The following is a 25,257-nucleotide window of genomic DNA, read 5'->3' on the forward strand; positions in this document are numbered from 1 at the left end:
AATGAAGAAAGTAAAGTTCAATAATTGCAATTTTGTTCCGATAAATCGATTACTTTTGAACACCTACTGCGGTAGTCAAAGCATTAATTAAAAATTAAGATACTTTCGATTAAAAAATTTCTGAACATCCTATATCACATCGAATTAAAATACATTTTTGAATATTCCACGTATATCAAAAAATTCGCACACATTTTTTCAAAAGGTTCGGAAAAATTTTTGAAAATGTTGCATACGAGATATCTCGATAGTTACATGATCGTAATTATGTAATTATATGTTTTCTAAAAGCTTTCGGAAAAATGGAAAGGTAATAAATAAGGATGGGGCCTTTTCATTTATGAATGTGTATATATTATCGCAAATACAGTCGATATAAAACATCCTCGTGTTTCCGCGCGATAATAATCCATACAGAGACGTACAAACGTATGTTACCTTATCGTAGTAAGATCGTGTATAAAAAAACGGATTATTAGGATCAACTTACTCCTATTGCCGCAAGAGGCGTCGATTCTCCCCTCGTGAGATTTGGCGGACTTTACTTTTTGATTACTATCCCCGAGGTCGTCGGATTCATCCGCACAAAGGAAACGTGCTCGTTAGCGCGTAGAGATCTTATCGGCTGCAAACGATCTTACGTAAAACGTTCGTGCACCTAATTCGAGAAGATCCTACAAAAGCTCTGCTGTCGGGGATACTTAATACGTTGACTGCTACGTGAATTTCCTATATTCTGTCCTGAGAATAATAGTAAATTGCAACATACTACACCATAACATTGAATTTTTGCAAAATATTATATTGCATTTGTGCACTCTTCTTCTGACAATGTTATCTAAATCATTCACAATGTTGAAAATGTGTCGATCCATAAAATTTATTTTATCTTAGTCGCTCTAGAAAATTTAGTAACGTGTGTTACTGATAATCCCCGTGTCAGTCAACGCGTTAAAGTACCACGCGAGTCTCTCACACTGAGAATCGAGTAAGTACGCTGGCTCAGATAAAACTGATACAGATGCATTACCTTTTATTAATTGATTGATTCTATTAGGTTGGCAACTAAATGATTGCGGATTTTGTCATTACCACCTAATGACAAAATCCGCAATCATTTAGTTGCCAACCCAATAGTTATCCCCATATTGTGGTTCCTGCGCAAAAATAATTGATTTTTTTATACTGAACTTTATCTGTTTCTAGGTCTTCGCCTCCATCACGTGAAGCTCAAGAAACTAAGGGACCTTCCTTCCTCTTGTTTCTCGGTTACCTTATTCAAGATAGTCAGAGGAATTTCTGTCTTGGCTACTATTTATTTTTATTTAAGGAATTTAATTAAATAATATAAATGGAAGATCACTTATTAATCAACTTCCAATACTACACAGGTCAACTAACCTATAAGGTAATACACTATTGTAGGTTTTAATAGTTTATACTGATCTGTAGATTAAGAATTTTCTGATCATCTTGAACAGTGTAGCTTTATTTTCTAATAGCTGTGCAATCTTAATGCCCTGATACTTTGATTTTCTCAGTCCTCTAGCACATAATTCATGTCTTGAAGCCAACACACGATGGATATAATACGGATTCAGCATAAAAAAATACACGATACGTGTATTTTTATTCAGGAACCGAAAACCTTATTGTTCAATATTAATACAAAAAGAGGCTAAGTAACATTACTTAGGCGATTTCCGTAAGCTCCTATTTGGCTTCGTTGAGGGATACCAAAGCACGGTCGGCAAGGATTTCCAATCGCTCGTAACCAATTCTAACATCGTCCCTTCATTTTTTTTTCTTTTTTTTTTTAACATTCTTCTCGTAATAAAACATTACAGACGCGTGTGGTACTAGTCAGCTACGCGAAATTACAATGAGCAAATTTGTTCCTCGAACTCGTTTCAATTATAGCAAGATTGACTAAAGGAAGTGTCTGTAGAAAAGGCTCTCGTACAAAAAAGATGGAAAAATATCTGTCAATCAAACAGTATGCAATTTTGCTCTAATTCAAACGAGTTCTATTCCGGATATGTTGTTCGACTTATCAAATTGCTGAACATTTTCAAACATACCCTGTATCTCGAAGATCGTGCAATCCAAAGTTTAGCTAGAGACCACTATAGAAATTGGAACTACGATTTGTACGATCTTGGAGATACTACACAAGAGAAAAACGAAATTTGTTTTACCTGAGACACTTAGTGAGTCCAAAACAGTAATAGAAAAATCTCCGCCGTTGAGATTGTTAATCAAACGTGTCATGAATTTTATTCGTTTTTATGCACGCTTATTAACAATTTCCTCTTTTATGCCCCCCCTTCCCCCAGTCGAATCGAATTACATATCTCTTATAACTTAACAAGGTTAACACGAAAGCTTTGCTTAGCAAAATATAAAAATCAATCTTACTGAACACAAAGATTCCATACATAATATTTGGTGCTTATCGTACCCTACTACCGGGTCAAAATATAAAAATTCCCCCCTCCCCTGTACGAGCTACAAAATGTTCTGCAAAGAAAATTCTCGATCCAGGATTTTGGACATTGAATCATAACAAAAATATCATAACAAGCAGTTCTCTCTCATGTTTCTTTCACTCTCATTCTCTCTCCCATTTGTGCTGATTTTCAGCGTTAATTACGCACACACGACGTGTTTTAATATCTACCACTTATCAGATACAAACTCGCGCTTAATACAGAATAAAATAGTTTGCTAATCACCATCATAAAAATGTGGGTGTCTCTTTTCATTCGGGGTGACTCGGTTACAGAAACTCAATGTACGATGAATACGATCGAACACTAATCTACGGTGCGTATGATACCCAAATAATAATACCGTGCAAATATTATCTTTGGAATCGAATATCGTTTCTAGCAGTAAAACATCTTTTTGCCCTTTTTATACTTTCTTATGTTTTGAAGATTGAAAAGTAATGAAAAAAATTAAAGAATCGTTTGATTTGTAGGTTAGATCTCGTAAGATAACATTTAATGATATCAAATGATAGATCTGTATAAAATATACGATTCTTTATGCGTAATCTTTTCAAATAACAGAAAAGATATAACTAACGAAAGATTTTTATAGAAAGAATTAGAAGAAATTTATAAAATTTTTGATCGGTGCAACACGCGGTATAAGGATTAATTTACTGCTTAGTCATAGATTTCGTAATACTTTCTCTTAATATTTGCTTAACTGAAGATGCAAAATTGCATATGCACGCATATATGTATTCAGTTATGCTTCTATTACGTACGATTTGTCCGATCACAAAAACCTGATCAGAGCGATACATTTATTGTGCAAATTATCACATTACGTTCATATTAGACGAAGAAGAGGAAGAAACGCTATTTATCTCTCTCTCGCTAACGAATTAAATAAAAAAAGCTATTACTCCGTACAGGTTGACCCACCAGAAAGAAAATACTTAATTTGGAAGATATCATAATGTCCAAAGCAAATATAATTATTTCGCGTAGAATTTTAATAAGTATTCAAAGGGACAGTTCTCTAGATTTAATATCCTAACCTATAACAACTCACCCTGTATGATATTAAGTTACCAGAAAAAATAATTACAATTTGCTTTATTTTGAACATTCTTTCTAATACGCATGAAGGTAAAAATAACTAGCTGACTTCATTTCTGGTGGGCAATTGTATGCCATTCCTCTGCAAAAGCTCTATCAAAATGCCTATCTTGTCCCAGGCAACACACAACGATATATTCGAACACTATAATCTCACTCTAACTAACTCTAAAATAATAAATAAACGTCGCATGAATTCGCGCGGGTATAAAACGGAAAAACATTTTAACTTTGAAAATGCTACCCTAATCTAACCCCATCAAGCGTGTTCCACAAAAACGCTTACATGTCAGATTATCATTAATCTCAAATAAACCTTCCAATTATCAAAAAAATATCGACTAAACCGCAGCAGTGTCATCGGTGCTTCTCAATAACGCGGCTGCCTTCACGACATCACCACCACATTGATTTAACATAACCTTGCAATCCTCCAGCCCAACAAAGTTGTTCTCCTTTTTCAGCAACCCCTGAAGACGTTCCAGTTTAATTGCTGCTAGCACATCCCAATCAGTAACGTTTAACGCGGCTATGCATGATTCTGGAGTGGACTGTTCATGCAGCACCTTCATCATGATCCTAACCTCGTCAGATTGTTCTCCATTTCGAGGTCCACGGGTTCTCCTCGCGTTTGGGCCGTCACAGGCGAACTCCAATAGATCTTCGCATGAAACATGATCGGACTGTCGCGACAGATCACTCGTGTGTCCTGACAGCTTCTCGTTAGATAACCTATTATAAGTGCCTGTTAGACCCGCAGAATGAAAGCTATCATTCGAATCAGTAATAGAAGGTTCTTTCGATATCTCTGATTGTAGTTTGCCCATATTACACCGTGATTGTGAATTATTCTCTGAATATTCCCCATAATCGAACTGCATCATATAATTTGAAGGCCTCTGAACTAATGGCGTCCTTTTGGACGTTTGGACTTTGTTAGAGGTGAGGAGGTCACCTTTTCCAGAGACCATTGAATCTTCGGATTTGTTTAAATCTGATGGAGTGGAATTTCTACTTGCTTCACCTGCCTCGTTTTCTTGAACGTACTTCGAAGTAGAACTTCTGACTGAAGTTTTTGATTCGATGCTAATCTTTCTCTGGAGTCGTTCAGTGGAAGAGTCAGTCGATTGTATGTCACTGTTTTCTTGCATGTTCTGTCGATAGTCTGGGGTATCACAATCAATCAAGTTATCGGAGAACTCGAGCAGATCCTCAGAGATGACACTGAAACGGTGTAATCTATTTTCATCTGCTGGCAACGAATCCAATGCAGCTAATTCGGAGTCTATACGTTGTTCGAATTCTTCTGGACTGAAAGTAGAGATCTCAGTAGTACTGGAATCTTAAATGCTTTTATCTATTTAAATAGCCTTAATATAATTTTATCTAAAATAGAGGAAATGGGATCCTAACCTATTAGTTGAATTCTCTGACGAATAGCCCTCTTGTAATGAGCTGCTGGCTATGGAAGAACTTGTACTCTGCAAACTTCCATCCACCTGGTCCTCGATGGGCGGCGTAGTGACTGCCATCTTGGCCAAAGTTCTGGTTACACCACCACCTGGTATAATTAGAGGATGTTTCCTCTGATGCCTAGGTAAACTAGATTTTGGTTGCAGCGTCTTGGACCTGTCTCTAGGTGGTAACGGTATAGGATTCTCGTCCACGTTACTCTGATTTTGGTTGTTCTCTATTTCCTGGGCTGAGTGATGTCTTTCTAAATGGCGCGATTGAGGTAGGGGCGGCGGCGCGTGTGGTGGTGGCGGTGCCCTGATTTTTGGCAGTGTTTTGGAACCGCTGTGATAGGCGTCGAAGTGGAAATGGTCAGTAGCCAAGTCATCCTGATGGGACACCGGATAGCCTAGCGTGGCGTGCTTGTTCCCACGAATCCTAGGCCTAACAACGGGCAATCCAGATCGCAACATGCGCAGAGGGTTCGTGTCCGGAGAGGTCTCTATGCTGGGCGTCTCCACAAGGCTGTTGTACACTTCCTTGGCCTCATCCGACAATGTAGCCTAAACAAGTCGTGGGAAGGGATAGATTCGGGAAAGAAGAACAAAAATTAAAGAACGAAAATAACAAATAAAGGGAAAGAGACTGACAGAGAAAGAGACAAATACAGAAAGAGAGTGACTATGAGTTGAAACGTGAAAAAATGTCCTCGTAGAGCGTGTATATGAATCTGGATCCTCTCTAAATGAAAGGAACTCGCAAGCATGTGGGAACAATGAGGAACACACACTTGGTGTCTTACGGTGCAAATCAATATGCCAAAGAAAGGACTAGGATAAAATACATTTGATATAGGCCGACTGGAGATGCTACTCTAAACGGAACAGATGCAGTATGTTTCCTTGTGTATGTGGGCAGAATATCGGAGTTGAAGACTTGCTTGTGTGATTCCATAATTAACATATTTCCATTCCAGTTTCCCTCCAAGTACAAATAGTATAAACGTGTAAATGCATCCAAACGTATTATCGACTAGATATTATTATTCAGTTAATTACTATGTAACATGCAAGCATGCTAAGCGTATGTGACACGAACTGCTTTAGGACAGTCCTTCGTTTAAGTACACTGTATATTGTCCAGAGTTGGGTACTGTTTTCCAATCAACGTGATCCACGTGATCTCTAAGATCCTAGAATGTCATTTCATTCAATATTTTCGCCATTTATTATCACCGAACAATGTTCATTCCATTGATGGCTATAACAAACATCCTGAATAAAAAAACAGCAACCATTTCATTAATGTACGACATACAAAGGATTATATCTTCATTATTTGGGATCATATGTATATAGAGAACTCCTTATGAAAGCTATTTTATATTAGAAAAGACACTCACATGGGGGATTTCTTTAAGACTGAAATCTTTTAAAGTTTTCTTAACATCAGCAATTACTACTGTAGTGTGATCATCTCAAAAGCTGTAGTTAACTCAAAAACAGTGTTGACAATCTAACAGTATTATTTTGAGTAAACTGACAAGAGGATTCACCCTGTACATCAATCAGTTAATCAGATAACATGAACATTCAATGAAGGTTAATCTAAAAGGAATCAAAAATAGTTCTGCCCAACTCTGGTGCCATCCCATACATTTCTGCCAAGAACATGCACTTGGCATATCAATGATGACATATTACAGATATCTGGTTCCAAGATCAAGTGGAAAGCATTATAGATCAGGATCTTAGATGTTTATGGGGCAGGAGATGGCGGAAAGGTCAATAGGTCGTTCGTGAACTCCGGATACTCTGAGCTAGTATCAGAATCCAGATCAGAGTTGCTGGTGAATGTCAGACTAGAACTGGGAGCACTTTCTGGCCAAGAAAGCAGGTTATTTCTTGAAGAGAAAGGTGGTGATAGTGAATTCAAAAAGCTCGTCGATGGAGGCGGTGATTTTCCGCAAAGTTCTATCGACGAGAATCCCCTGGCAGTCTCCGGATGCAAAAAATGGGTTTTATTCTTGAAATTCAATCGCAGGTTATGTGGAAGCTTCTTATGGCGGCGCTTATAGCGCAAACGGCTCCGTATATCTGTTTCTGAGTGAGAAATAGAATCTGAATCCTCGCTAGAATCATTGGTAGGATGAAAGGATCTCCTTATATTTTTAATAGGTGGCTTCCTGTTCTCAGACAGTGAAGACGTTCTGTGCCTATATATGTTAGTAACTGTAGACATCCTTTCCAAAAGTGTATCAGTCTTGGGTAATTCCCTTCTTGTATTGTCATTTTGATAGAGTTTTGGTGGCTCCAGAATATGCTGATGCAAATTGGGACTAGATGGAGGAGGATTTGTTTTCTGCGAAGTCAGATTCAGTTTCATGCTGATCTGTGATTGACATTGAAGAGGAATATTCAAATCCAAGTGTTTAGGCTTTTGTATAGGAATATTTAAGCTTCTCAGAGGCGTCTGAGTTTGGCCAGATATGTCAAAATTCCTTACACTGGTGACTAACGATTTTGACGTAGTAGTTTCTACATTTCTTGAATTTTGCGCAATGTTCTTGCCTAATTGAATCATGTTTTGAGTCAGTTTACCTAGACCCAGGTTCAATCCCTGACCTTTCTTCGAATCTAGATAATTTTTCACGCTCTCCAAACCTGACACTTCTTTCTGATACTTCTCTGCCAAAAGTTTACTGCTCAGTTCCACTTGATTATTCACCTCCGCATCTGATTTCCTTCTAAGTCGTTGGAAATTGACACGCAGGCTCTCTGAGCTGCTGTAAACGGGGGATTCTTTTTTCTCAGACTCTGCAATAAACAATGGATTGTTGGATATTACAAAAGGAAAAGCATCGTGACCATTTTGATTCTGTTCTATCTTGCGGAAACTTTGGATATTAATTCTCATAGCTTCCGTATTTGCTCTCGGACTTTCTGATCCACCTCCCACTTTCAAATTAGTCTTTATACTATCTGTAGATCCATAAATGATGCTTTTGCCCTCTTGACTCGTGTTTCTAGGTATGAATGGCACTTTTCCACCTCTTGACTTTGATATGTCAATCTTTTTAGGAAATTCGGGTATGTTCATCTTGGAAGAATCACTGAAAGAACTAGAAATCTTCGGCCTTGTACCCAAATCCATGATAGCCATCTTATCTCTAGGTGAATCGAACTTAATAGGCTTGCTACGTCCAAAATCAATGAAATTCGTGGATTTCTCCTTCATCAAGTCGAAGCTGGTACTTTCTTCGCATTGTGCTTCAAAACTTGTCACGTTATCTTTCAATGGCTGATCGCAATTAGAAAATTTGCCTGCCACTTGCTGATTATGTTTATTCACAGCCATGGGACCTTGTTCCTGAATGTTCGAATAGCACACTGATTTGTTTGGCTGTTCCAAATTATTTATCTTATCATATTTATCCTCGCCAAAATATAATACTTTCTCATTAGGACATGTGAGAGCACTGTCGTCGTCGAAATACTTTGGCTGTTCGAAATAACGATCCACGTAGCTAGTGGACACTCTTTTTTGCTCTCGAGGAAAATCGAAGTTCGAATTTTCTATGCTAAGAGAGGGTACCTTTCTACTTTGTTGGAGAGCGTTTAATTTCCCACTCATGTCCGTCACGCTATCGCAATTGAAGTTGCCTTTCTTGTTACCATTCTCCAGAAATTCCGTCGACTTTACCAAATTCTGTTTCGTAGCTGCATTGTCAAGAATATGTGCGTCAAATTCTATGTCCATATAGGAAGTCCACACAGTTGGTTTAGTTAAGAGTTCCCTAGATTTTGCGAAGCAAAATTCAGCGGACGCTTTGTCCCATAATGGTAATTTCAAGGTCGATGGTGCACCAAGTGATTCTATGCTAGATACAGTGGATGAAAGTGATTGCAAACTTGAACACAACCACTTTATGTAGACATTGATAGTTCCCAAACAATCATGCGATTCATTTGGGAAAATAATAAATAATAAGCGGTGACGAAATATAATCATGCGGGAATGCCACGATTAAAACAAGCAAAGCAAGTATTGTACCAAGAGTTCAAGTTTCCGATGATTGCATGTAGTTGATAGAAAAAGTAAATAAATATTTAAATATGGCGATGCAATGACAATAGAACGAAAAAATAAGAAATAACCAGTAATAAATAATTGAAAAATTCAAAAACAAACAAAAAATAAACAGACAGGAAAGGATTAGAGGAAAGTCGAGATTAGTCTTTCTTGTAAATTAACAAGCATTTTATCAACTTAATGTACATACAATCAAGTAACTCAGGTCAGAATATGAAGAACAGATACGATTATGATATACCTACTCTTTCGTGTGGCATCAGGAATTAACTCTGTTCCATAACAGTTTCAACAAAAATGGATCGAAAGTATGTCACGAAGAACCCTCTCGTCGAATAAAGAAGTTTTGTACTTTAAAATGTATGAATTATCATTTATGTTCGTGTTGGAATGAATAATTGATGTCTGTAAGATTGATTTGTTCTTGTATGGCTGCTTGTTAGTTTCAGTAAAAAATAAAATTGAATTAGTATCTTTTTTTCCAAGTGCAATATTAGAATCGTGTTCTGATTATGTTAATTGTGTACCTTTTAAAAGTTATCGGTGATCAAACGAAAATATGTTTAATATACCTGTATGTCAGGTATACTGGCAGCTTCTTCTGAAAAGTGTCGTCTGTCTGGTTTGGGACTGTGTTGATGTGGCAACTTAAAAGAGAACTTTCTGCGTCTTGAAGGACTGGCAGGTGTTCGGGGAGACTCCGGTGGATGTTCAAGGTCTGTCATGGAACGTGCTGTCAATTCCTGTGCCATAGCAATGGCTGAGTAGAGAGTTTTCTGATCGGCAGCTGAGATAGGCTTCACCTAAATATATAAGAAGTAGACGTTTACCACCTCTGGTAAATGGATAATATACAAATTTCTGCTTTTCTTCCCATTTCACGTTAATTTTTATCATACAAAAATTTACTGCATGTGTCTTTTTATTTTTTTCTTTTGTATTTGTTAACTCTGTTTTTGAATGCTACAAATTTTGGGTCCTATGCTTCGACATGCATATAATACATATAACATATAAAAAGATACTAACGATACACAGCAGCAAATAATGGATAAAAAATAAACGATCAACTAATAATACATAAAAGCATAATGATAAATAAGAGACAAAATGTTACTGTACATTTATTGGACTCACGGTGGCCTGTTTCTTCTTATTGCTCTGTTTCGCCTGTATTTCCCTCAGTTCGTTTCGAACGTTGCTCGATTCATGTTCGGTTGATAAGGGATGAACTGGAGGTGGTGGAGGAGGAGAAGATCCTAAAAGTGAAATTAGTTGATTTACTAAAAAATGCTCTGTGTTATATTCTTTGATATACAAACTCACTGAATTTACCTAGTGATCTAAACATTTGGTCCATTTCAGCCAACAAACTTGGACCGAAATCAAAATTCAACGTTTTATCGAATCTCAAAGGGCTGTCTTGATTTTCTTCATCACTGATCTCGTGATACTCATGATCCGCTCCAAGAGTATCGTTATTGCCAGCCACATTTAATGGAACAGACTGTTTACTTGAATTAGCAGCATGACATATTTCAGAATTTACGTCTGACCACAAACTTTCTAATAAAAGGAATACATTCGATAATATTAAAAATTCCATTAACGAACTTAAATATTAATAAAGGAATATTGTAAAAGAAATATACATACCGTGTTTATTTGAAACATCCTGTTGTGCATTTCTATAATCCCTCAATAATTCTCTATTCGTCTCCGCGCTTCTCGTATCCTGATTCAATGTTTGACTAGAATTATCCGTTACATCTTCTTGTGGTTTGTACGGTGTCACTACTTGTCGTGGTAGGTGTGGATATTTGCCACCAAGGAAGCCAATATCGCCAAAATAAGCTCCATCCAGTCCGACATGGCCAGTATGTTTCAAATCACCTTGCGGAGAGGAAATCATGTCCGTTCGAATCTTTCGTCTCTGAGAAGAAAAGGCGTTCTTTCCATCACCACGTGTGAATTCACCTGGCTTGTTACTTGGTAAATTAGATCCAAGATATGCTATTGTGTGAGCAGGATTGAAAAAGCCAGTTTTTCCATTATTCAAAACACCTTTCCACATGGTGTTACTACTTCCTTTGTCAAGAACAGTAATAACATCTCCTTGCCTGTAAACAAGTTGACTGGTTTCTGTACTATCTTGAACAGCTTGAACCTGTTCCGGTTTCAAGTCAGGCAAAAGATTAATCAGCTCAGAGAACTTTGGTCGTTTGGATGGCTCGTGTTGCCAACACTGTTGCATGAGTGAAAAATACTCCTTTGGGCAACACTCTGGTTGTTCTAATCTTTGAAAATTAGGATCATCTATCGCTTCTAAAATTTGATGACCCGTCAACGCCGCCCATGGTTGAAAACCATAGCTGAACATCTCCCACAAAGTCACTCCATAGGCCCATACATCACTCGCTGAAGTGAATTTTAAATATGATATACATTCTGGAGCACACCATGCTATTGGCAATTTCAAATTTACATTGAAATTCGTTTGATAATAGTCTTTTCCAACTCCTAAAGCTCGAGACAAACCGAAATCAGATATTTTGACCTTGTTCTTAGAGAACACTAGAATATTTCTGGCAGCAAGATCCCTGTGTATGAGTCTTTTAGCTTCTAAATATTGCATTCCATCTGCGATTTGCACAGCAAAGTCGCATAGCGAAAGAACAGGGAAGCTGGTACGTAAACTAGGTTCTTTTAGACATTCTAGTAACGATCTTAAAGGTGCTAACTCCGTGACGAGCATCAAGGAATTTGTATCCAAAACTACGCCATACAATCTTACGATATGCTCGTGATCTATTGCATACATTATGACTGCTTCTTTCAAGAATTCAATCGGATTGTTTTGCATTCTTTCCCGTGACAAACACTTAATCGCTACTTGTATTCTTTCTCCGTCGTTCGTCCAAACGCCTTGTTGAACAACTCCAAACTCGCCAGTCCCTAGTTCTTTGTTCACGATGATCGCATCCGCTGGTATCATGTACTTATTAGGAACACGAATCGGTGGTTTATCTTGCCTTTCTTCTGGTAACATAGTTAAAGCACCTGTGGTTGGTTCTTCCCGTTTTGGTAACAACATCTTTTTGAATTTGGATAGATAGTTTTGTGGAAAGTGTTTCTGAAAATACTTTTTTAAACGACGCATTTCTGGTTTGCTCATTCCAATGGCATTCAAGTCCTCCTCCGTTACATATTTCAATTGAGCAGTTGTCTGTACCTTTAAATCCCCTGTATAAATATATAACAAATTACTACTTCGGATTCTTTGATGTGCTTAATAACTCCAACTAGAAATACAGACCTCGGATCCCAGGATAATATTGCTGGAGCTCTGCTTCCATAAGGAATTCATACAAACCAGGTCCAGTGTTGCGGGACATTCCTCCTTGTGTGTCTTTAAACAAATAAAACGAATACATGTAAATATGAAATAATTTTTAATAATTAATCATTTTTATGAAAATTATTTGTTCATGAATATTCATCAAGTTTCAACTTTTGAATTAACCCGCCATAAAAAAGAACGACACTAATCCCCGCTACTATCGAACTCTATTAATACTAGTCCAAAGGTCGGAGCAAGTTTTCACCGATAAATTAATCCACTAATAAATGTATCTCACTGAAATCACTCGGGAAACACTCAAAACAAAAAAATGTCTCCTACCGTAGAAATAAAAATTTTACTTACACGACCACCGAACATTACCAAATCTGAACTATCATTTTCGAGCGTGATTATTGCACGAGTGTACGATCGTTCACCGGTAATATCACAGTAATATTAAACAAAAGAAATTTTTTTCAAGTACTGAAAGAACACGGAGAGCAACTCAAAACTTTTATGCAGAAGGAAAGCACGAAACGCACAGAATGGGGGAAAATAGAAAATAATAGAGGCGAATCAGAGTGGGGAGAGAGTACGAAATTATAGGCACGCGACGACAATCCCGGTGTGTATCGTGTGCATCGTGTAATATAATTTTACGGGTGCACTGGTTGAGAATATCAAGAATCATCGCGCGTTCCTCCACCACGCCAGATTCGAAAAATGTGTCTATCATCTTGTTATTTCTCATACACAGTTGCTATAAAAAGTATTGGCACACCATTGTATTCATTATAGTATTTACATACCAATTAATTAGGTCCAAGTTTAATAAATAATATGTATTTTCACATGACTACAAAAATTTGGTACTTTAAAAATAAAATGTGGAACTTGATAATAAAAACGCTTCATTGGGAAATAAGAGTATGTGCCAATTTTTGTAGCTACTATATGTATACCACGATCGAACCAAAGCCCCATAAAAGAACAAGAAACGAAATCAAGAATCGCTGCATTTCTGTCGAAGACACGCCCTGTGTGTGTTGCTGCAAATAGATTATTATTTATATAAGTGTGTCTTTTCAGCTCGTACCGTGGCACTCACCCATTCTACGATAACGCAGCACGGTACACTCGGAGCTCCTCTCCTTGTCATGAGACGCAAGCGTCTGCCACACTTCGTTCGACCGATCGCCGATCTAAAATCAGGAAACTTATCTCTTTCTTCGTCGTTTTCACTCTCCCCTCCGCCATGCAAATCACACCTCTATTTTCACGTCGAGTTCACATCTTTTATCCCCAAGAGATGTGTCGCTTCTCTTCCACGAAGCAATTTTATCACTAGATTTCGATTCTTTAAAAGAAGAGGATCAATTTAAATGGTTATCACTTGAGGGCAAGGATGTTTATGGTAGTTATTGCCGGCTTAATTAATTAGTGATTAAAAGGTTCGACGCTTCAGTTTCTTCGCAAACCATTCTATTTGTTTGCGAGGTCGCGTAGCTGCGATATTAGCGCCACTTGTCAAGCACTCCAACAACTTAATCAAGGAGGTAAATTCAAAGTTTTTCTATCTCCTTTACGTTTTCTTTTTTGTTTTTTGACTTGTACTCTTTTTCTGAATGCTTTAAGATGTTATTTTAATATTATTTTTAGTTAATTGGTCGAAATAATAATTCTATAATGCCATTAACTTACAACACTTGACGTGCGTTTAATCTAGAACATTTCATTTGGAATTATATTTAATTATTTTATGATTTCAATTGTCTCAGTTATTAAAGTATAACAAATAATTTTTACCTACTCTTTAGTATAATTCCATATTTTTCATCACATTTTTCAATTAAAAAGCTATAATTTTGCAATAATAATAACAGTATGTACGAATTGAGTACCACTGAGCAAAGTTAAAGAACTACTTTCTGATAATACTTTACTATCATAGGGAGGCTTTGTTACATTATATGTCATTAACTGTATTAAAATTTGACTGAGATAATATTTATTTCAATACAATGACATCGATATTCTGTATTACCTTCATTAAAGGCAATTCCATCGGATATTTAACTCGATTATGTAAGGTTAGTACTTTCTGAATTATTATAATAAAGACATTAACATATAACAAAAATTATATGCACAGTGTCATTAAATATGTTTGATATTTAATAATCAAAGTATATTGTGAAAGTATAGTTGTATATTGTCAAAATCGTTTATCTATTTGTATGTATAATGTATAGCTAAATAGTTTTATAAAATGTTCTTTTTTATCCTGAATACTTTCCATTACCAAACTTATTCATATAATTACTTTTCATAGGCATCAAAGAATTTTAATAGTGTGACACAAGTGGCATTTATGAAAACATTGCCAACTAGATCCCAGACACCTAAACCAGATCCATTTCCTTATTGGAAAAAACAATGCAATGAAATAAATATGACTTTTGATCCAACAACTCTCAGATTTGATGAAAATAGCAAATTAATAGTCGTAGATGGCCCTCCTGCAGTAGGAAAAAGTAAACTTTGCGAACAAATAGCAAAAGAATTTGGTTTATTATATATGCCACCACCAGTATTTGATGAAATGTATATAAATTATTATGGATTTGACGTACGCAGTCTAAATCCAAAACTAAAAGATGAGTGGCGTATGCGTGACCTAACAGATTTCCTAAGAGATCCTGATCACCAGGGAACAGCCCGTATCCAATATGGAATATTTACGATGAGAATAGAACAATACATGAACGCGCTAGTTCATATTTTGGCAACTGGACAGGGAGTGGTTCTTAATCGTTCCATCTTTACAGAAGCTGGTTATATGCATGCTATGTATAATTCTGGGTATCTTAGCAAAAAAGCTGTGAATGAATTTGATATGATGAGGACAAACACATTCCATCTTTTGCTGAGACCGCATTTAATCATATATTTGGATGCAACCCCAGAAACTGTTCTAGTAAGTTTTGTCTAATTTCCAACAAAATTATGTCAGTTAAGATTAATATTACTCTATTGATTGAATATATTACAGAAAAGAATTAAAAAACGAGGTAACATAGATGAAATAAATTCAAAGGTCTTTACAAAAAAATTTTTGTCAGATCTGAGCACCACGACTAAAGAAAAATGCTTGTCTTGGCTATCTCCTCACACGGAGATATTAATCTATGATTGGAACAAAGAGTGGAATAATGTAGATGTAATTAACGACATAGAAAACTTAAATTTAGAAGAAGAAATTAAACAAGAAAAATTTAGTGATTGGGTATTTGTTGATACTAATGAATTAATCGACTCATTACGAATGTATCATACTAAGCATCATATATACGCTTGCGTGGAGCAAACGCCAATAACGGAAATTGCTCCAGAATTGTACGTTACAGCTGATGCAAGAGATACTATAAACAAGATGCTTAATGAAGTAAGTATAAGTATGTAACTTTAGTTACATTAAATTATTAAATCGTATATACATTATAAAAATTTGTTGTAATGTTTCAGATCGAATCCGAAAAGTATGCACCTTACTGTAATCCTAAACTTCATAAAGTTCCATGGATTATGAAGAACAATAACTTCATATTCAGTTTTTATCGTCGCACACCCCGCGACTTTATAAATTGCGATCTATTTAAATTACCATTACCTTGTTAATAGCTATGTTAAAACTGATTTGTAATGATTTACATCAAAATAAATTGTTCTCGTAGTAGAAAGTTACTGTTATAATGTAGTAAAATTAAACATAATTCTACAGTCTCGTTTCACAATCTCTAAATAATAAAATGAAATAATTCAAATTACTTCGATTCTGCCACAAAAAAGCAAACGTGTTAAAAATATAAATATATTTTCAAAATTACATAGATATATCGATATATATATAATTGTTTACACTTGTACACGCATTACATTAAATACACTTTAGCTATATATACCTGCGTATTATATTCATTTATAAGTACATATAACATGTATATATATATATATATATATATATTTAATTATAGAGAAACAAATTAGAATTTTAATTATCTGTAAAGTTGCTACAACTCATATATGGAAATTATCGAGTAAGTAGTACTTCACTTTTTATCGCTTCGTCAAGTCGTATTACAACTTATTGTTTTATTTTACAGTAGTACAAAACGATTTAATTTTACAAGTCATTAACAAGAACATATAAGGCAATAAGGGATAAAAAGGAAAAAAACTAAGTTTTAATAGCAAAAATATTTTTCATTTACTATTATGCTACGTTACGTTATAAATAAACACTAAGGTAACTGTTTACAAAGCTTCATTTTGTAATAACCCATCTCGGCACTTAAATAAATTTAAAAGTTGTACTTACATCATGTACTTATCTTTAGTAGAGAAATATTCACTTTATTTTTATAGTCGTTTTTGTATATTTTGTCAACATATAAATAAAAGTCGGAATGTATTCCTATACACAAAACTATAGTACGATTCTTTTAAGACCAAGTTGGTTTTTACAAAAAGAAAAAGAAAAAAAATAATTAAGAACGAATAAAAAGTATTAAAATCAGTTGAGTGAATCCGGCAGTAGCTTGATACACCATTTAAGTGCATTAATACACCTTATATACAAACAGTCTGTACACAAAATATCGAATTTTGTCACATGATGCCATCTACATGTAGAATTTACAAATTATCCATTTTAATGAAATCTGTATGTAATACTAATTTCTTTACATTCTGTATTGATATTATAAAATTACAATGAAACATAGTCAGCATGATTTTCACAACAAAGAGTTTTAAGGAGCTAAACTACAACATGAATTAGTTTTACGCGCAGTTTTGTAAAACGCTTTCGACTGAGTGCTAAGACCTTGTGACTTGGAAACCAATTCATCCAAATTCTCACCTCTTTGAAGAACAGCCTCTAATGTATTGTGCTACAAAAACGCATAAAATAGATATCATTAATATAATCCAGAAGATATTTCTTTGCTGTTATTTTCAAGATTTATACTTACTAAAATAATCTTTGTCTCATCTAAGTCATTTTGCATTTTAGTAAGAGCATCTGCTTCATTTGGATTTTGATATTTTGCTAAATATATGTTAACCTGTGCAAAGTCAGTCATAGCTTCACTCAACGTATCCCACATAGATTGTGGATATTTTGCTACAAAATCGTCCATAACTTTTGTAATTAGTGTATGTGCTACTCTTCTAGGATATTCATGGTCCGATATAAGTACTGCAGCAAGATTATCTGCTCGTACAAACACGTGACACATGTAATCTGCAAAGCATTACAATTTAACAATTGAAGATTACTAAGAATCTCCATAAGCTTTTGCAAGTGTTACCTCCTTCCTTCACGCTCTGTCTAGAGCAACTCTGAGTACGTTCCACAATAGTCTTACTTATAAATGTCATAAACTCTTTGATGCTTCCTCTTTGAAAAAATGAAAATGACTCTACATCATAAGCAGCTTTTAACATTGTCGCTGATGTAGGATTTTTATACAAAACAGACAGCGCATATAGTTTTACCATCTTTTGGCTGCAAAATGAATGATTTATTCTTTTAATTGGATATAATATATAATACTTGATATATTTTTGGCAAATGGGCAAAAGAATATAAATTGGAATTATTGGTTTCGCAGAAATGCACTTATAATAGATGGATTTCTTTATTGTTTCCCCTATAGGATGTTACAAGGATTTCCATTTACTATATATTACATATTATCATATTTATCCTTATGTGTTGCAGAACCATATATATATATTAGCAAGTTATATATTATATAATATTATACAATATTATGCAACAAAAAGCTCCATATAATATAATAATATAATAAACAATACAAAAGCACTTTAGTACAATAAATTATATAAAATAAGATATATGCATATACATATGAACAAGTACTTATAACATCAAAGTACATTGTAAAATCAGATGTTTAATTTTGAACATGAATGTGATGACATATATCTTGTCCCACTGATCTTACAAAATATACATCATACTCAATTTAGAAATATTCTTTTTTTTGTTTTAAACAATAAGATATAATTTTAATCAAATTTTTAAGTTTAACCTATATTTATTCAATCAAGCAGTATCTATAGCGATTAAGATGCTTTATAAAAATAATTCGAATTAAAAAATAAGTTGAGCAATAGAAACTTTTGCATAAGTAAAAAATAGCTGTACAAGATATATAGATTAGTGTATTTCTCCCATTTTCACCAAAATTTGGCTTACATTCTTTCACTCGCCCACCAGAGATATATAATTATATTTAGCATCAAAAAAATATTGCTTATTGAAATTTATCAAATACACCACTAACTTAACATGTTGACTGCCACGATGGTCATCGATGATTGATATTACTAAATTTTTTAGAATGATTAAAATAAAATAAATTTCATCACCTAATAAATTTTCAACAATGTGAATGACTTAGATAACATCGTCAGAAAAAAATGGGCAAATACAATATAATATTTTTCAAAAATTCAATGTGTAACACACTCCGATCTTGAGTGCGACTTCCGTGGCAAAATGTATAAAAATCATATGACAGTCAACATGTTAAAGTGAACATATTTCATTGAACAACTCCAACCTTGAAACTTGTTAAAACTTACCGCGAATTATGTACGATCTACTTAAATTTCTTCTAACATACAAAAAGCATTAGATTTAGGTTAAATATTGAATTTTTGCTCATTCCTGACAAGAATTTTATGACCACTTCTAGTTTCATTTACGACTGCACCTACTTTGATGTTAAAGAAATACAAGCCGCCATGTTTCTCATCTAAACTATGATTCTCAATCGATTTTGCGTATCATCGCTTTTTTAGATTTAATTTTATATATTTATTTTATGATTCAATTCACGTAATAAATAATTACATACGATATATAATGATGTTTACATTATAATAATATACTGTTATTGTAATAATTTGAATGTCTAATTAATCTATGTTAGTTTCGAGTTTTCTTTCTAATTTGTAATGAAATTATAGGGTAAAAAATTGCGTTATAATGTCATAATTATATTATAACGTGTCATGTCCTAATGTACATTTGCCCCCTGAATGTATTATTGTGGGATTATTAGACAGCAAATTGCACTTTCCCGCCAGGAGAACAATGATAGTAGCAATATAGTTGGTAGTCATGACAGTAATACATGTTGCTTTGCACCATCTACATTCATCGATCGTTCCTTTTCAGGAAGTTTCATAGATTTGTTTAATGATGCCCGAAATTTGGTGCAAATAATAAATTATTTTAATATTTCTATAAATTACATCCCCCTTCATTTTTCAATTGTATAAAAATAAACATGACAACTGCATTATACCTGGAGCATTATTTAGACAGTAAGTGTTCAATCTTTTTTAACCTAAAACAAAAACAAAACTATATTTTTATAGAGTTATGTCACATAAAAATTAATTCAAATTTTATTAATGTCACTCACATATATATTATGATACCACAAATTCAATTCTATTGAATAAATGCATTACTAATAATAGAGAAAATTTCTTGCTGCAATTCTTATTATTTATCAAATTTTGTTTCATCAGGCTTGGAGCATTTACCTATCGAACTACAAAGAAACTTCACTTTGATGAGAGATCTCGATGCCAGAGCACAAGGATTAATGAAAGACATAGATAAATTAGCAGATGATTATTTGAAAAATATGAAAAAAGAATCTCCGGAAAAGAAGAAAGAACAATTGACCCACATTCAAAATTTGTTCAATAAAGCAAAAGAATATGGCGATGACAAAGTTCAGTTGGCAATACAAACATATGAATTAGTAGACAAACATATTAGGAGACTAGATTCAGATTTGGCTAGATTTGAAGCTGAGATACAAGATAAAGCATTAAATAGTAGTAGGGCACAAGAAGAGAATAACGCTAGTAAAAAGGGTAGGAAAAAATTGAAGGAGAAAGAGAAACGAAAGAAAGGAGCTGTAGGCACAAATAGTGAAGATGAGTCAAAATCAGCTAGGAAAAAACAAAAGAAAGGTAAAATTAGTTGATATTGTGTTTCATCTATATTCATGAAAAGATTATAATTCATCGAACATAATTTCAGGAGGATCTGTTGCCTCTGCTTCATCAGCTGGGGCTGTTGGAAGTGGTGCTCAAGTAGATTCTACTGCACTTGGCCATCCAGCAGATGTTTTAGACATGCCAGTAGATCCCAATGAACCAACTTATTGTCTGTGTCATCAAGTTTCTTATGGAGAAATGATTGGTTGTGATAATCCAGACGTAAGTGTATATTATCTCAAATATCTCTTTAAATATTTGTAATCTTTTAACAATATTCTCTTTTGGTATAGTGTCCTATAGAATGGTTCCACTTTGCATGCGTTGGATTAACTACAAAACCTAAAGGAAAATGGTATTGTCCAAAATGTACACAAGATAGGAAGAAGAAATAAGTTCTAGAAAATGTATAAATATGTTCATCTATTTTAAAATGAAATGAAAGATTTATGCATCATTTCTAAAATTAGGATATAACATCATTTCATAGTTTAACATGAAACGAAGTTTTATTGTATAAAAGTAAACAAATATTGTAAAGAAAAAAGGAAAAGAATATAAAGAGAATACTAAAACCTCTATTGCATCTAATATTGCCAAAAAAGAATGTTTTTATTTAATTTTATGTTTGATAATACTTATATCATCAGCAATATAAGATGTAATGAAAATGCGATAAATTAATAGCTTATCACAGAGAGAACATTTGAAAATCGGCCGTGATTTTATTGTCTTTCTATTTTTCATTTTAGATATATAAAGTAGTAATTTATTTTGAATTGGTCGTTTTCAAATATCTGTGATTTACTCAATTGAAATAACGTCTTACTACATAAGTATTGTATTAAAGTAAAAAATTATATATATATATATATATTGCTGTTTTTATATTTTATAAATGTAAATGATACTGTATAAAGAGAGAAAAAGAGAATAAGTTTCTTTTTGTTGAAATAAAATATACTATATGAAATTGAATTTAATTTCTATTTCTATTCAAGCGTATGTACAAAAAATAACCATAAATATGCTTAACTTATTTATTACAAAAGAAGAGTATTAATATGAAGTGCATGTTTTTATATGATAATATTCGAATTTTTACTCATTTATCGTTATTCATTCCTTGATTAACTAACTATGAAAACTATGAAGCATCTCGTTATTTAGATTGAATTATTATAATCGTTTTTGATAAATAAATAAAAGATTCATGAGCGTAATTACTAACAAATGTAGTGGTTGAGTATAAATTTGCATAATAATTCAAAATGAAGAAATGACTAGAATATCAGATGTATGAAAAGAAGAGATTTGATTGCTATGGAATGCCTGGTTGTAAATTGCAACATTGACTAGGTGGAACTGTCCAATTATATTGGTAGCTCATGTGATTTCTTATTTCTTTCGTACATAATGCTCCAGATGCTTGATAATATTCATGCATATTTTTCATGTTTTCAATGGTCTGTTTATGCGTAACTATATACTGATTAGAACATCCACGCGATCTGTATTCAGTGTTAAAACGTATGTCGTGTTTTCTTTCAATATTTGCCAAAGGTGCTATCCAAACACCAACAGACACATCTTCTGCCTTGTACAATCTAAAAATATACCCAATAGTAAGAAATATTAAATATAATACTTAATAACAATTCAATTTTATATTATCAAAATCATACTTAAAAATGTCTGCATTTATAGCAATAAATTTTATTAAATTATAAGATAAAATATATCCTCCTCCAAGTGCATAAGGAAGATAATAATCACATAATATCCAATCTGTCTCTTTCCATGGTCCACTTCTTTTGACATGTGCCTTTCCATTAAAAAATCCCCAATATAGTTCCTTTTTTGTTCCTTTGCTGTCCCACTTATCTAGCTCTTTTAAAATCTTATGTACCAGGGCAAATGTATCATCATCGCATTTCATCACAAAGTCAAATTCATAGTATTCATAGATTTCCTTGAATGCGTGTAAAACTTTCTTCGTTAGAGTCCCATAAGAATCTGGAAGTCTTGATAATAATAGTAAATCATCAAATTTCTGCTGTTCAGAATGCAGAGTTTTTCTTTGCTCTGACAATATATCTAAAGTTCCTATTACAAAGAAATGCTTGACCGTAGCTTGCTTCTGAGCCAGCCATGTTTTCCTGATTGTTGCCCTTCGTTCTAAGTTATCAGGATTAGACAGTATGAGTACCATAAGTCTGAATTTCGTCTTGTTCCTTACTTCTTGCTCGTTAAGGGAACACTTTGTGGAAGGCAAATAACGTATACATAAGAAGACAATCAACAGTATGATCAGCAACGTCGGGATATTGAATTTCACATGCAATTTTTTCCTGATCATCATGAATAAATTCTTCGACGAAAGTTTTAGTGGTAGAAGCGTCACAGAATTCATTTGTAAATACGTTTATATTCACATTCCTAACCTCTCGAATACTACCTCCGTATATGTAAGTATGTGACTTGATAATTCGACATTTTTTCAAATGCTCAGTCTTTAAATCAGTACCATCTATTACGTAAGCATTTCTTGTAAGAAATTCTTATTTCCTTTTATATTGACATTTAAATTTTCTAAAAAAAGTTCACGAACTCAACCGATGCAGAAAAATCTAACTTTATTGACATGGAGAATTAAAGAAACCTAACTTCATTGACAAGAAGGATCACAGAATTATTTCCACTACTACTGCTGTCAAAAATTTCAAATATAAAAAACAGATTTCTAATATTCTTAATTCTAATAGAATTAAGTAAATCATACATGAAATATAAAATGACATTTCTTTATTATTTTCAAAAAATTAATTTAAATATAAAGCATTTATAAAGAGTATATTACTATTTATGGTATAAGTTTACTCAAGTATTTCTTATTACTGAACTAAATATCCACTTAATAAATAACCTCCAGTATCACTGGTTAAAATATCAGGATGTGTTCTATCTGGTAATACTTGATACGATCGCAGGAAATTGGAGAAAAGTTTTAAATTAATGACATTTTGCTTTTGTTTCAATGTCATGTAAGTCTCCAGTAATGGTTCTCGATGCACATGATAAATTACAAATGGTCTAGATGGTCCTAGAAAAGGTAGAAGAGCTATAACAATGTTCAAAGGATGTTCTCTTGCTATGATGGCCAATCCCCGAGCTTTAGAACCATTAACAAGATCCACTGCTTCTTGTGTTTTTGGTAACCACTTTGGTTTCTTTACAGGAGTAAGTTTTGCAGATTTACATTTATCACTTTCATTTCGTTTGCGTTTTAAACTACCATTTGTGCTATGTTTAACATCTTTATTTAATTCATTAACAATATCTGAATTTGCCTCTTTCATATCTGTGCTATGCTTAGTCTTATCATTTGATTCATTGTTACCTAAATTTTTCTCTTTTTCATCTATACTATGTTTGATCTCATCATTTGATTCATTGTCATCTAAATTTTTCTCTTTCATACCTATGCTATGCTTGATCTCATCATTTAATTCATTATTATCTAAAGTTTCCTCTTTCATACCTATTTCTTCTTCTACTTGTAGAAGTTGTTTATTTACATGATTCTCATCATTTTTATTTTTTACTTTTTTTACCTTATTTATATCATCATTATAAGCTTTTTTAGAAATTTTATCCAACACTGCACTTGCACCCTGGTAATACAGTCTCAAGAAGCCGTAGATATTGACATTAAGTAACCTGTCTGATTGTTCTTTAGGAAAATTCATAGCATTAATAAGTGCAACCTGAGGCTCATTTCCAGGGTGCAAATTAATCAAATGTCCCTTTGTATTCGAACCAATTCTATTTAACATTGCAGCTGCTGGCAAACCGTGTGATCCACTGTCATACAATATGTATAAACCATCTGATTGAACGTCACTGTATGACAATAACTGTGCCAAAGAGTCCATTCTTAAATTTCCAATTTTGTTATGATCTAGCTTAAAATATATATCGTGCAATAAATTTATACTGGGTTTCCATATTGTTATATATCGGAGATACTTCTGTTCCTTTTTTTTCAGGTACTTTTCCTGAGAGTATTCAGTCCTCTCTAAGAAAGATTTATTGTTCTCAATTAAACTGCCCACTATTTCTTTACCGCTTTTGCCAGATTCTTGAAGCTGAAGTATTTGTTCCTTGGAAAGCTTCTGTGATGTACCGTCATCAATAATAGAACGATTATCACTACCACTTGGTAGTTCACTTAATAAATCATTCAATGACTCTGTTTCTACTACTTCTTTTAAAGAATATGTTCGCTTCTCTCCTCTTACTTGTACCATCTCAAAGGTAGTCCAAAATGGTTTTCCAATAATCTCTTGCATCTGTACTGCATCTTTCCCCAACATTAAAGTACCATTCATAGTTACTTTATAAATCTTTTTAAAGTTTAACTTTTTTATTATCACATACTTTCCTACGGTAATTATATCGTCTTCATTTCCACACATATTTATTAATCTAACTGATTTCTCTCGAGATACACGTTTTCTCTAGATTTGATAACTCTGCTATAGGTTAGGAATGCTATAATTAATACTTCAATATAAATTTATGTAAATTTTATATAATATATTTCATGATATTCTATTTTTGTCAAATTTTATCATTTCTATT

The 25,257-nt window shown here is 33.6% G+C and overlaps 6 protein-coding genes across 8 annotated transcripts; 2 read left to right on the forward strand and 4 right to left on the reverse strand.

Moving 5' to 3' along the window:
- Positions 1 to 331: 331 nt before the first annotated feature.
- On the reverse strand, positions 332 to 14,000 carry LOC117242636 (activated Cdc42 kinase-like). The gene is made up of 9 exons (XM_033509485.1): positions 13,598 to 14,000; positions 12,475 to 12,567; positions 10,815 to 12,401; positions 10,494 to 10,724; positions 10,296 to 10,417; positions 9,731 to 9,961; positions 6,858 to 8,990; positions 5,028 to 5,629; positions 332 to 4,925 (listed from the first exon to the last, which is right to left on the reverse strand). Exons 1-9 carry the CDS (start codon positions 13,611 to 13,613, stop codon positions 3,956 to 3,958), a joined length of 5,985 nt encoding a protein of 1,994 aa, XP_033365376.1. The 5' UTR covers positions 13,614 to 14,000; the 3' UTR covers positions 332 to 3,955.
- A 318-nt stretch (positions 14,001 to 14,318) lies between these two features.
- On the forward strand, positions 14,319 to 16,460 carry LOC117242625 (NADH dehydrogenase [ubiquinone] 1 alpha subcomplex subunit 10, mitochondrial). Of its 2 annotated transcripts, XM_033509463.1 has the most exons (5): positions 14,319 to 14,453; positions 14,517 to 14,591; positions 14,834 to 15,478; positions 15,554 to 15,946; positions 16,027 to 16,460. In XM_033509463.1, the coding sequence occupies exons 2-5, from the start codon at positions 14,523 to 14,525 to the stop codon at positions 16,177 to 16,179; spliced, it is 1,260 nt and encodes a 419-aa protein (XP_033365354.1). In that variant the 5' UTR covers positions 14,319 to 14,453; positions 14,517 to 14,522; the 3' UTR covers positions 16,180 to 16,460. The 2 variants fall into 2 exon arrangements, with proteins under 2 accessions (XP_033365354.1, XP_033365355.1); XM_033509464.1 differs by having other exon boundaries at positions 14,452 to 14,591.
- A 283-nt stretch (positions 16,461 to 16,743) lies between these two features.
- Positions 16,744 to 19,355, reverse strand: LOC117242632 (synaptobrevin homolog YKT6). The gene is made up of 4 exons (XM_033509480.1): positions 19,177 to 19,355; positions 17,874 to 18,070; positions 17,535 to 17,806; positions 16,744 to 17,453 (listed from the first exon to the last, which is right to left on the reverse strand). The coding sequence occupies exons 2-4, from the start codon at positions 18,061 to 18,063 to the stop codon at positions 17,313 to 17,315; spliced, it is 603 nt and encodes a 200-aa protein (XP_033365371.1). The 5' UTR covers positions 18,064 to 18,070; positions 19,177 to 19,355; the 3' UTR covers positions 16,744 to 17,312.
- A 361-nt stretch (positions 19,356 to 19,716) lies between these two features.
- LOC117242629 (inhibitor of growth protein 5) lies at positions 19,717 to 21,135 on the forward strand. The gene is made up of 4 exons (XM_033509474.1): positions 19,717 to 19,923; positions 20,134 to 20,586; positions 20,657 to 20,835; positions 20,907 to 21,135. Exons 1-4 carry the CDS (start codon positions 19,887 to 19,889, stop codon positions 21,006 to 21,008), a joined length of 771 nt encoding a protein of 256 aa, XP_033365365.1. The 5' UTR covers positions 19,717 to 19,886; the 3' UTR covers positions 21,009 to 21,135.
- On the reverse strand, positions 20,837 to 23,270 carry LOC117242628 (beta-1,3-galactosyltransferase 6). 2 transcript variants are annotated; one of them, XM_033509473.1, is made up of 3 exons: positions 22,299 to 23,270; positions 21,936 to 22,220; positions 20,837 to 20,955 (listed from the first exon to the last, which is right to left on the reverse strand). In XM_033509473.1, coding segments are annotated over exons 1-3 (1,014 nt in total). In that variant the 5' UTR covers positions 23,027 to 23,270; the 3' UTR covers positions 20,837 to 20,954. The 2 variants fall into 2 exon arrangements, with proteins under 2 accessions (XP_033365364.1, XP_033365363.1); XM_033509472.1 differs by lacking the exon at positions 20,837 to 20,955 and having other exon boundaries at positions 21,587 to 22,220.
- A 49-nt stretch (positions 23,271 to 23,319) lies between these two features.
- Positions 23,320 to 25,255, reverse strand: LOC117242623 (tRNA (adenine(58)-N(1))-methyltransferase non-catalytic subunit TRM6). Its single transcript, XM_033509460.1, has one exon. It carries the CDS (start codon positions 25,089 to 25,091, stop codon positions 23,508 to 23,510), a length of 1,584 nt encoding a protein of 527 aa, XP_033365351.1. The 5' UTR covers positions 25,092 to 25,255; the 3' UTR covers positions 23,320 to 23,507.
- Between the last annotated feature and the right edge of the window lie 2 nt (positions 25,256 to 25,257).

This window comes from Bombus vosnesenskii, unplaced genomic scaffold, assembly GCF_011952255.1.
Source record: "Bombus vosnesenskii isolate JDL3184/JDL3185 unplaced genomic scaffold, Bvos_JDL3184-5_v1.1 scf7180000016274, whole genome shotgun sequence".
NCBI lineage: Eukaryota > Metazoa > Arthropoda > Insecta > Hymenoptera > Apidae > Bombus > Bombus vosnesenskii.